Source organism: Monodelphis domestica, chromosome 7, assembly GCF_027887165.1.
Source record: "Monodelphis domestica isolate mMonDom1 chromosome 7, mMonDom1.pri, whole genome shotgun sequence".
In the NCBI taxonomy this organism is placed as follows: domain Eukaryota; kingdom Metazoa; phylum Chordata; class Mammalia; order Didelphimorphia; family Didelphidae; genus Monodelphis; species Monodelphis domestica.
The window spans coordinates 168,912,125-168,924,870 of NC_077233.1; the positions used below are offsets into that span (position 1 = coordinate 168,912,125).

The 12,746-nt window shown below is 44.9% G+C and overlaps 1 protein-coding gene across 4 annotated transcripts in view; it reads right to left on the bottom strand.

The window, feature by feature from the left end:
* Positions 1-657: 657 nt before the first annotated feature.
* Positions 658-12,746, bottom strand: part of FAM219A (family with sequence similarity 219 member A) — a 97,752-nt gene continuing 85,663 nt past the window's right edge. For 2 of the 4 annotated variants that reach the window (XM_003341652.4, XM_007498862.3), the window contains exons 3-6: positions 8,513-8,615; positions 7,978-8,058; positions 4,973-5,027; positions 658-4,445 (exon numbers count right to left, since the gene is read on the bottom strand). In XM_003341652.4, the coding sequence (XP_003341700.1) occupies positions 4,287-4,445; positions 4,973-5,027; positions 7,978-8,058; positions 8,513-8,615 (398 nt within the window). In that variant the 3' untranslated portion in view covers positions 658-4,286. The remainder of the gene's footprint in view (positions 4,446-4,972; positions 5,028-7,977; positions 8,059-8,512; positions 8,616-12,746) is intronic. The other 2 variants (XM_007498861.3, XM_056805994.1) reach the window with 1 other exon arrangement.

The window sequence follows — 12,746 nt, forward strand, 5'->3', positions numbered from 1 at the left end:
TGAACCAGGGCTTTGCTCACCCAGCATGTGAAGACTGCTTTGGCCGAACAGGTGGAAGAAACCAATAAGAAGGTTCAACGGCTGAGATGGCGACGCAGCAAAGCACTGTGGAGTGCTCAGGGCGTGTTGGAGCACAAAAGACAACATGGCCATCCAATGCAGCTGAGGAAGTCTCCAGGTGTAACGATTTTTTGCACCACTGGACCCAGGCTTCCAACGCCGAGAGAGTGGGACTGTCACTGTGCATCGACTTTTCCACTTAAATCTTCATGCACAAGTGTCTTTGTGCACATTCATCTATACACTATAGATGAAAGCGCACAAAGACAATCGTCATCCTCGGTTACCGAGAGACTACTACTACTACCTATTGAAGATGAGATATTTGTGAAGTTTGATATGGTGCCTGCCGCACAGTAAACACAATTGTTTCCTTCTTTCCTTACTTACGCATACTTCCACTTACCTCAATGTGGGCTTAGGTGGAGGTGATGGGTGTGGCTGGCCAGCCAAGGAGACTCAAGGTCCCCTGCATGACCAGGTCTTGCCCTGAGTCAGTCTGAGGGGGATGAATCTAGAACGCAGGAACTCTGCCTCCCAACCACACTTCTCCAGGCCCCCCTTTCCCACAATGAAGCAAGGAGCCATGGGGCAGGCTTGTTCATAGTATGCTTTTTAATATCATTAATTGTGTTACACGACACACAACCAGGAACGATGATAAATACTGCGATGGAAATGTTAAAAAAATATTATACATGTCTCATGTCTCCAAAAAACACACCTTCTTTTAAATAAATTAATGCAGAGAAACTGACGCTTCAAAGGAAGAGAACCCACAGTCAGGAGGACTGGGTCGAGGGCAAGGGGCAGGGCTGGGGACCAGCAAGGTTAAGGCAAGTACCTACATGGATGGAATGAGAGGGCAGAAGGAGGTGGGAGGAGGAGGAGGAGGGGAGCCGGGAGGAAGGGGGCTGTGGTTACAGGAGATCATATCATATCATGGGGGAAGGGGTGTTACTCAGAAAGCCTGATTCTCCCAAACCCCATGAAGTGGTCTGGAAGGCTCTTGCCTCCCTCCCGCCCTCCCTCCTCCCTCTCTCTTCCAGCCCAGGGGCCAGACAGAGGGGAGAACCCCTTGGCTCCCAGCAGTGAGAAAAGGTACCACCACAACCTCCACCAAGAATTTCTCTCATTTCCTTGGTTCCTGCTTTTTCCTACGGTGGCCCAAGGAGGGCAAGTACAAGCCCAACGTTCAAGGCAGACCCACATGAGAACAGGGACATGCTGATTTCCAGGCTAAGGGCCTAAGCCACACCGACTGGTGATGGGCCAGTCTCTAGTCAGAAGTGAAGCTATACGGTCCACCTGAGATGGAAGAGGCAAGAAGACTGGTAGGCTCATGGGGCTTGACTGCAGGTAAAGGGACGAGGGGAAGAGGGGAAAGCTTGGTAAGTGAAACAGAGCAGCACAGGCCTAAGGGTTGGAAAGGGAAGACTATAACTTCGAGGGGTCAGAAGACATTTTGCACATGAATGCAGGACAGAAATAAACTAAAAGCCCTGGATGGGAGCCCTCACGGCCATTCTATTCCTGCCCCAGTGCTTGCTTGGCAGGCCTGCTTATGGTTGGGTTCCTCAGTTCCCATGGGCACCACTCCTCCGGACAACCCTTAAGAATGCTGTCATTGCCTTGCACTAGATGGGGGTGGTCACTGGGGAGGGACAGGAGCTACATCTTATATGTGGCTGCCCACTTGCCCTGGGGGTGGGGGTGGAAGGGATGCTCCTGAGGAGCCAGCAAACAATATTGGGTAGGGGAGTAACCTCTCCACCCTGAGCCATACCCAGCCTCTCTGAGGACATCAAATGGTGCTTGGACATTGAGTGTGGTTGGAATTATTCATATATATATATATGTATGCAAATACATATATAATATACAAATGCAAAACTGTAAAGGGGGGTGACTGTTCACAAATGAGTGAATATACCTGTATATGGTGCCGTAAGGAAGACTGGAGGGGGGTCCACCTTCCCCCTTTACCCCTCAAGAAGGGGAGATTCTCTTCTCTTGGGTAATGAGGCTTGAGGAATCTTGGCCTAGGCTACAACCTAATTGTACCCCAATGACCAATTCCACACAAGAGGTGGGGAGCACACAAAGATAGGCTAGAGGGTAGGCAGGAGGGAATGGCCTTACTGGGGAGGGTCCTGAAGACTTTCATTTCTTTGCAAATCAACTTTTTCAGAATTGGCCTGTCCCAGGTCAGGACAGAAAAGGAGGCTGAAGCCTGGCCTGGCCTGGTCCACTTTGATCCTGCTCCTTCCACCTTCTAGGCCTCTTCCACTTGCTAGCCCTAAAGGCAGGGATCCTCTGGACTTCCCTCTTCCAAACTGAGTTAGTTTTTATCAAAATGCACAGCTCCAAAGAGCCAGGCAAGTCCAGGTAAGTCAATGATTCCCCTTGTACTTTGCCCTTTGAGGTCACTGACCTTTCTCTGAACTAAAAGCATCCCTTGGCAGCTGGGATCATGTTCTCCCCTTCCCTACTAAGAGGAAGCAAACTCAGGATGTACAATCCTCAGGAAGAAGATGGTTTTTTTTTTTTTTTGCTTTTTATGGTGCTATTAGGGCCCTGCTCCCACGTGGATCCTTCTAATCCTTCTAACCCAGGGATGCTAGCCAGCAGTAGCATAGATGTGCATGTACATACCTTCCACAAACTCACACGCAGAACCAGATACACACAGAGACATACTACTGCTTTGCCCAAGACATGTACTGACAGCCATACACAATACATGCGTACATCTGTCATCGTATGGATACACACTTCCCTGAAGATGCCTATCCTTGCAGCCTCCTCTGGGCTTCATGAAGGGCAGGGCGTGGACAAGGGGGTGACTTCCCAAGCAGTAAGCCCAACACAGTCATGAGTGACAGTGGGAAGGAAGGCGGCTGTGTGGGGAGGGAAGAGCAGGATTGGAGGCAGTCCCAAAGGGCATCCTGGTCTGCTTAGGGTGAGGAGGGCAGAAGGCCTGCTGGGGCTCAGCTCTATGTAGGCAATGCTCTCTCCTGTTCTTCTGCTTCCAGTTCTCCACAAAGGCAGGCAGAGAGATGAGGAGGAGCAGGGGGAGGCCATGCCAGAGGTAGTTCCCCTCAATTCGCCACCACCCCTAAAAACACACAAGGGCATCAACAGAACTAGTGGACAGGAGCTCATCCTCATTTCTGCCTTGGGCTGGATCTCATGTACACTGCTGCTCCTTCTTCCCTAAACAAGGGGGAAGGGGGGACCAGGACAGAAGGTGATGGAGAGAGGGAGAGGCAGAGAGACCGATGATGGCAAGAGATGTTGGGAGGGCTCCCCTCTACCTCACATCACTCGGAAAATGATGGGAAATGAAGCCAAGAAACTGTGCCCAAGATGGACAGAATGGGGGTGGGGGGGCAGTAAGGAAAATGGAGATGGAGACTAAATGTTAAAAAATCTAAAAATCAGTGTGTAGGTCAGGAGGCAGGAGTAGGACAAGCCAGGGCCAGGAGAGAGAACAGGTTCCCATAGTTCACTTCGTGAGGCTGAGCCAGAGCAAGTCAGGTTAGGTTAGGCTGAATAGCCCCAGAGCTGGCCTTCTTGAACCATTCCAGGAGGAGTCTTTGGGGTGTCCTTCAGCTGCCAAGTGTTATATTTCTGTAGCAGATCATCATGGGGCAATCTCCAAGGACCTCTAGGGGGAAGAGTTTGAGCCTGAGTACCCTGGGAAATCGGTCTGGGTCATGGCTTGGCCTAAGGACAATCATCTGGGAGAATTCTCTTCTGAAACACAGACTGACTTACCCTTGGCCTGTTGAGCCCTTTCCTGTTGGCCCCTTTTCAGCCCTCACTCCCCCTGGTGTTTCTCCTTCTCCCATCTTCCCCTCCCGCTCTCCCCAAGACTTTTTGGCTGGGCTGTCTGCTGAAGACAGTTGCGGCCAGGAAGCCAATTGGAGGTGGTGGTGGTTTGGGGGAGAAGGGGAAGCTGGCTGAGTCCCCTTAAACAAATCAATGAACAAAGAGCCCCTACCACCCTCCCCCCACCCACCCCCCAGTGAAATCTCATTTTGGTTTCTCCCGGCTTCATGAACACAGAGGTACACGTCCTACCATAGGAGGAAGCAATGGCTGTTAAGAAGTTGGCCAGTCGCTAGGGCCAGGACCAGAGCCTGAAATGGGAACTAGGGTGGGAAGGGGTGCCAGATGTGCCTCCTTCCCCCTCTGCCCCTGCTCCTGGCCCATGCTGGCTGTTACTGGATGTGGCAGGCAGTAGAGGAAGTGGCCTGGCAGCACATGCAGGTGGGGTTCACAGATTTAGGGGGGATGAGGTCGAGGTCCTCATCATCTGGGATCTCATCTAACCGGTAACCATCCTTCAGCAGCTGGATGTTCAAGTCTTGGTTGATCTGCTGTAGGCAAAGGGAAGGGCGGTCAAACCTGGGGTAAGTGGTGGGGTGGGGCCAGCTGGCCTCCTAGCCTTAACTAGCCCTGTAAATTATTTTGTCATTCTCCAACAGGCAAAAGCCATCTCCTACTTCCCTGCCTATAAGACCTCATCTCCTACCTTCCAGGTTCTACCTCTATTTCCTAATTACCCTCTTATCTTTTATGCACCCCCTCCCATTAAAGCCTATTCCTTAGGCTTTAAGATTCTACTCCTACTTCCTGAACTCAGATTCTAGTTCTCATGTTTCATTTCTATATCATGCTCCCACTCCTATATCTGAGACACTCCAGGGCATACCACCTAGACTATAATCCTGTCTCTCAGTCTAATCCACTATTTTTTCTGCCACAGAACAAATATAATGCTTGATCCCATCCCTTTTCCCTGATGGACAACCCTTCCTTCTGGTATTTCAGTCTACGGTAGGGCTCTCTCTTTACTGGAAGTATCTCTTTGTGGGGAAAACATCTAGACATTCCCATGACTCACCTCTGCTGAAGAGTAGCCCGAGGAGGAATATCTGGACATATCAAAGTCATCATCACTGTCAGCAAAGATAAAAAGGAAAAGGCCATTGGTGATTTGAAAGCCTGGGTCCCCCAGACTGCCTTCTTTGGTGGAGGGAGGCAGGTGAGACCTAACTATTGATCCTGAACTGGGGCTGTTACAGATGGATGTTGGCTGGTGGAGTCTTTCTACTCGGCATCAGTTCAGTTTCCCCAACTGGCTTCCCCTGCAATTAATTTGGATTCCCAGTGCCAAAGCCTAACTCCCCCTCAACAGGAATAGTTTTATAGAGGTTAAATTATTTAATGGAAAGAACACTGGGTTTGAAATCAGAAACTATCAAGACTCAGTTCAGATTTAGAGCTGGAAGGAAACTTAGAGAAAATCTCATTTTACAGATGTGAAAACTGATGTCTCAAGAGGTGATAAACAACAGTCAGAATTTGAATTCAGGTCATCTCTCTCCAAATCCAGTCAATTAAAACAGGCTGACCATTGTGACTTTCATTTCACCTATCTTGGACTCAGTTTCCTTATTTGTAAAGTGAAGGAGTTGGTTTGGAAAACCCCTAAATTTCCCTTGAAATTGAAATCCTAAAATCCTACCTATGATCTTATGAAGAATTCTTTTCCTTGAGGTCTAGGGTTGGGGACGTGGGGAAAGGATGAGAGGCTAGGTAAGAAGAACCAGCCATCTGGCCTCTGTTTTTCCTTATATACCCCCATTAAGCCAATGTCTTAATCTTAAATGAACTCTAAGTTCATTTCATTAGTCTTTTCAATCATCGTCCCCATAGTCATTAAGCATCTCCTTACACCCTTTCCCAATCTCCTTTCTTTTACTGGTGTTAATCCAAATTCTCCATTTTTTTCTTTTTTAATTAAAATTTTGTGAACTTAACATTAACAAACACCAATACTTCAATATACAAAGAATAGAGAGGATTGCAAAAGAGATTGAGAGAATTGGCTACAGTTTATGTTCTTTAAAGATATTTTTATTAAATTTGATAGGATAGTAGCAACACGACTCTGGTTATCTGTGTCTCCTTGACTTCCTTTGTCACTGCCCCTATCCCTTTTTTATTTTCTAGGAAAGCCCTCTCTTTCCATTGTTTCCTGACAGGCAAACTGGGCTCCAAGAATTTCCCTCATGTGGCCCAGACCCATGAGCTGGCTCTCTTACTATTGGTTGAAATCATCTACTCTTATTACTGTTGATATAAAATATTTTGCTATTATGAAACTGTACTAATAGGATTCTACCAAAAAAAGCCCAAAACCAAAACCAAAAAAAAACCCATGAAATAAAATGATTGGATTACAAGATCTCCAAGTAGGGCACTGAGACAAATAGGGCAGTTTGGCACTATTATGCCAAATTTCATATAAACTTTAAAAAAATCAGTCTTTAGGCAATAGCATATTCAGCTTTAACACTGTATGAAATGAAAGATACTCCTTTTCCCTGGGGGTGAGGCAGCTGATGAGATCTATGTCAGAACATGTGAAAATGAGGAAGAAGGGAGTTAGCCTGAGCCTGGAAAGCATGAAGTCTTGGAGTTTTGGATTTGTCTGACATTTCTGCTGTCCAATATAAACAGCTGCCATGTGTACGGTGCTTCATATACATGACCCCATTTGATCCTTGCATGCACATTGTGAGATGGGAATTACAGATATTATTCCCAATGAAGAAACAGGCTCAGAGGATTTAAATGACCTGCCCATGGTCACAAAGCCAGTGACTATCAAAAGCCATATACCAAGGTGGATCTTGCTGACCCCATGCTCTCTCTCTCCCCCATAGGCCATTCCAAAAGGTAAAAGTTAGGGGACAAGAAACAGGAACTGAGTAAAAGGATCAAAAAAAAGTCTGAGGAACGTGAGACAGTGAAATAGAAGCATGTTCCTGGCCCTGGAATGCTAGAAGGGGGAAGGAAGGAAGGGAACTATGCCATGCAAACAGGATAAGAAATAGCTGCCATCTATTCTTAAGTAAAGATTAGAGGATCTGGGTTCAAATTCTAGTCCCATCACTCACTGCCTGTGTCATCTTGGTCAAATCAGATTACCTCTATGGGTCACAGTTTTCTCTACTTTAAAATGAGGAAGTTGGACTAGATGGCCTCTAAGGGCCTTTCCTGCTCTAAATCAACAATCCTACAATCCTATGGTTACTAGTGAGATGAAGCCCCAAAGTTACCTTGGACTAGTAGATAACCAGCTTAGCTTTGTAAAGAAAAAGAAATGGCCTGACTAACCAGGCCGTGACATAGTGCAGAAGAAATGAATAGAACAAGGAAGAACAAATCTAGCTTGTATTTGATTTTGGTTGTCCTTCCATCCAAGATTTTATAGTGTCACACTTTCCCTGATTGACAGGAGTCCCAAGTTCCTTCTGTCATAGCCATTCTCTCTCCTCCTGCAGGGTTGATAGCCATGGGCTATAGTGAGGTGAGAGTAATACCACCAGGCTCTGGATCCTATCTTCGTAAAATGAAGGGAGGCGACTACAGAGATAGTATGTTGTGGCCTGAATGTTAGGGAAAAACTCTTGGGGCCAGGTAGTGCCTTCTTTATGCAGATTATGAATAATGGTAGGATTTCCAGGGCCTGCAGCCAGAAATATGCAGAAGGAGTAGAGGTGACTAAGGTCAACAGCAAATGGCTTAACATGCAGGAAGATATTTTTGGAAGTTGAATAAGAAAACATCTTTCTTATCCAGGAAGGCTCTTGGGACCAAGGTAACTGCAGAGTGGAGGTATACAGAGGCTCAAGGTACATGGTAATTCTTCAGTGCTTAGCATGGTGTCTTGCACTTAATAGAACAGACACTTAATAAACATTTGTTGAATTAAATCTCAGGATCAAGGGAAAAGAAGAAATTCAGTTCTGGATAGCTGAAATATCTGATCTCTTCCTATTTAGGGAGTGTCTGTCTGTGTTTCTCTCTCCCCTTCATCCTCTGTCCCAGTCTCCATACCTGTCTGTGTCAAGGGCCACCAATGGCTTTTCATCTGGACTCTGATCAAGTGAAGAATATCCTTTATTGGGGACAACCAGCCTGGATAGAACAGAACAGAGAGGTCATGGTTAGTGGGCATAGCAGGTCCTTTTGCTTTTATGCTTATCTGCCCTGGGCATTATATTAGGGAGGTCTAAGGTTCCTTTTCATCCCAAAGGGAACTGGCATGATGAAATCTGGACATAGTCGTCTGTGCCAGGTACTCTTAAATACAACAGGAGCCCAGGAGCCTTGTTTGAGATTTAGAAGGAGATAGGGTACTGGTCAAAGGCAGAAACCTTTGAGAGTTGGTCATCAAGATTTGACAGCCTGGTCAAAGCTTGGACCCAGGAAGGCTCATTGCTCCTAAATCCCAATAGCAGGGCTACTGGCTGCTTATTCTCCTACTCATCACATCCCAGGTTCTTATTCTAGATGAATAATGATGTACAGAGAACTCTGTCAATTAGGGTAATCTGAGTGACAGTGTTGGGGACAGAGAAGAAGATGTTACCTTGTTCTGGCCATCACATTGTTCTTCTTGGGCTGCTGGTTGACTGGACTGCCCATGTTGCCATTTTTCAAGGAACCCTTTCGAGCAAGCTCTCGCTGTTTCTCTGCAGAGGAAACATCATTATCTGAGGATAAGGCTGATGGCCTCATGGATCTCTGACTTCCAACAACAGATAGACAATGGTAGCCTGAACTGACTAGGGAAGGAAGCTGCCTTTCCTTGACTATCTCTCCCACTCTGAGGGACCATCAGCACCAGACTATGCCACCACATCACTAAAAAAGAAGCTGCAACCATTCATTTTTCTGAAGAAGTTGAGTATTAAGCTCTTATTCAAACTCTAAGAATCTCTACTAAGTCCCTTCCTCTAATTGGCCTTGCAGATCCTCATAAAAAAACACATCAAAATGTCCATCAATTGGGGAATGGACGAACAAGTTGTGGGTTGTAATGGAATACTATTGTGCCATAAGAAATGATGAATGGGATGATTTCAGAGAAACTTGGAGAGGCTTGTATGAACTGATGTAAAGTGTACTGAACAGAACCAAGAGAATATTGTATATAGTAATGGAAATATTGTACAATTATCAACTAGGAAGGACCAAATTATTATTAGCAATGCAAGAACCCAAGACAACTCCAAAGGACTCATGCTAGAAAGTGCTATCCACAGCCATAGAAGGAACTGTAAGAGTATGAGTACAGATTAAACCATGCCATTTCTTGCCTTATTTTTTCCTTCATGAGTTTTTCCTTAAACACATGATATATATTTTCTTTCACAACAAAAGGAATAAGGAAATTTGTATTACATGACAACACTGAAATAACCTATATCAGATTGCTGCCTACGGCAGTTGGACAGGAAGGGAGGGAGAGAATTTGAATTGCAAATGTATGAAAGCAATTATTAAAAAATTGTTTTTACATGTAATTGGAAAAAAATAATAAAAGGAATAAGTTGGTTAAAAAGGGGAAGTTATCAACATCATACAATATGACCCCAGACCCATCCCAACCCTGCAGAAACTGGGGATCCAACAGTCTTCCTGGGAACATGTCCTTTCCTCCTCTATTCCTCATGCCCTATTGAGTCTCCAAGATCTCTTTGGAGTTTGGTCTCTGTTTTTCTTTGCCAACTGGTTCACAATTCTTTCTTCATGTTAATGGTAGTGACAGCCTGGATCACTCTGGGCACAGAAGCATTTTCTTCACCTGAGTTAGCAAGAATCAATTTATCTTATTTGATGGCTTCTGATATACTCATAAATAGAACAAAAGAGCTAGGAGGGACCTTAGGGACCATCTAGTTCAACCTTGTCATTTCACACATGAGAAAACTGGGACCTAGAAAAGAGAAATAATGACTCCAGCTAAGCTGCACCTAGCTCAGCAGATACAGTGCTCTTAAAATCTCCTGAGATTTGGAGTCCTCTGTCCAGTTTCTGAAGGCAATTCTGTTCTATGCCTTCTCTCCTACTCCCAATTCCAATCCATTGCTACCTTGTTCAACCTCTGTCACTGACAGACTTTCTGGCAGTCTTGTTCTTCAGCTTTTCCTGCAACAAAACCTTTTTTTCTTCTTATTTCTTGTTTCCTGTCATTAAAAAAGGCAGATTTTTTTGGATGTCTGGTTTCTGCAAGCTAGAGCCAGAGATCCCTTGTTTACAAATGAACTAGTCATTTAACAGATTTAGACACAGATGTTGGCCTAAAAGATCAACCAAGCTAACTAACCAAGTTCATAGTTCCTATGGTATGAGTTGAACCACTTCTACTATGGAAAGCCAGTGTAGCTTGGGAATCTGTGTGTGTGTGTGTGTGTGTGTGTTGGCCAGGATCTAAGGAAATAGCCCAGTCAGGGTGAAGTGAAAGAAAGAAGATGGAGCAGTGTATGATTCTGGTGGCAGATCAAATTATTGGATTCTCCTGCAGGATGCTTTTTGCCTTTCATTCAGTTGGCACTGGCTTTCTTTCTTTTTCTTTCTATATTTTATGACCTTCACAAAGATTGTTCTTGGGATGTAGGAGAGTATACTTAGATTATCTCCTCTTCCTTCTTCCCTGACTCTTACGAGGACAAGAAAACCAACAAATCCAATAAGATCAAGGATGGAAGGGCCCTCTAGAGGTCAATGGTGATCATAAGATCTGAAGATCAGAGATTCAGAGTCAGAGGAACTTCATCTATGAGATCATATCCAACTCCTTTATTTCACAGATATGAAAACTGAGGACTTTGAGAGGCTACATGATTTGCCCAGGACTCTTCAGGAAATAAAGCTTCCCTTTTTTCTCTCTTGGGAATCTTTCATCTAGTTCTAATCCATTCTACTGAAAATCAAATCTATCAACTCCATGGAATTGTTCCTCAGGGCATTGAGGCTCTACATATAGAAGAAATAGATGGCTGTCTATTGAGTAACATGAAAAGACATGGAGAAGGTCTCCCTGACTCAAGTATTTCCTCCTCTAAGTGCCTCCTCTGAAATGTCACCATTGGATATCAGTCATTCTTGGACTTGAAATATTATAGTCTTCCTGTGTTCCCTATTATAATACAGCTATACTAGAAAGGGCTCAAACTTTAAGTCATTATCCATTATCAACACTTTGGTAGGGATTAACTAATTAGTCCATTGAGAGTAAGGTCTTAGGCAAAGGAATGGAAGAGAAATGCCTTGTGTGGAGGAAGTTTCCTGAAGGAAGAAAACCCAGCCTCTGCAGATGTTGCCATTTTGCTATGGTTTTACCCCACCAGGTGAACATATGGTGAGTGGCAGATGTATGGAAGAGTGGTCGACCCTAGTGGCATGTGTAAAGGGTGCCCCTCTGCCATGCCTTTATTAATCATGATGAGCTCCTTTCCCTTCTCTGGGCTGCAGCCACTCTTCTCTTCTACCTTACACCAACAAATTTGCATTTTCACATTCAGAAAATTGGGCTGGGCTATGCTAGGAAAGAGAGTAAAAGATCAAGAATAATCTTTGTCCTTTGGTAGGGGCGGATGGGGGGGGGGTTATAACCAAATTAAGGATATAAAACTCATGCATATGGAACGATGCTAGAACAGTAGAGGGGACATTAATAAGGCCAATCTGGAGGATACATGTTGAGAAATGAGTGGTAGAAAATAATATTAGACAGGTGGAATGGGGTTAGATTGTGATGGGCCTTGAATTACCTTAGACCTCATGCAGTAGGCAACAGGGAGCCATTAGTTTCTTCAGTAGAGAAGTAACATAATGAAAACTAGGCCGTCAGAAACTTAATCTGGTGGATGTGTACCTTAGAGTGGAGGGGAAGAAAACCAGTAACCCCTTAGTTGATTTGTGTTGATGACTCAAATAGATGATCTTGGGTCTTACCCATACCTGTAAAAATACTTTGGGGATGCTCCTGAGATCCTAGGGGTGGTAAGAGTGAGGTTGGGATTTGGGAATAGAGCAGATCTATTCCCAAAGACCTGGAAGAACTGTCACCAGCCCAGCAGGTGCTAGCAGCAGAGTGGAGAGAAGACAACTTTCCCCCTTCTCTCATCTTATCTCCTACCCACCTCCACTGGGTGTTGACTACCTGTCTTTCCTTCCTAATGACCAGATCCCAAATCAAAAAGGTTTTCTTGCCAATTGAATTTGTAGATGATCTTCCAGGAAGGAAGTGTGGACTGCTACAGAAACAAATCACTGCTCTTGGGGGAAAGCTTTTCGGGAAGCTGATGGAAATGAAATTGAACCTTCTTATTCATGGCTGGAGTGAGACCAGCTCTGATCCAGGAGGGTAACAGCTGTCCCCAAAGGTCTTCTCCTGACTCCTAGAAGTATTCTGGTCAGCAGCTGCTGTGGCTGGGTGAGGGAGATGGATCTGGATCTTTAGTCTGTCTGCCTCTCCTTCACTGGCTGCTCATGGGCAGCAGGGCTAGACTAGACAGACGCCAAGGTCCTCAACAGCTCTGAATCTGTAATCTCATGACATAGCCAGAGTCACACTCATTTGTCTTCTTTGGGGGGAAGTAGAAACTTGAGGAATTTGAAATTCAATTCAATTAAACAGATATAACACTTGGGGGGATTTACATTTCTTTTGTATAACCAAAAATTTTAAAAATGAAATATATATAATTTGGTCTATTCAAAAATCATTTGGGGGGGGTTATAATTGTTGGTAGCTAGATGGCACAACTCAAACTCAGGCCTTTCTGACTCCAAGCTCAGCACTCTACTCACTTAAG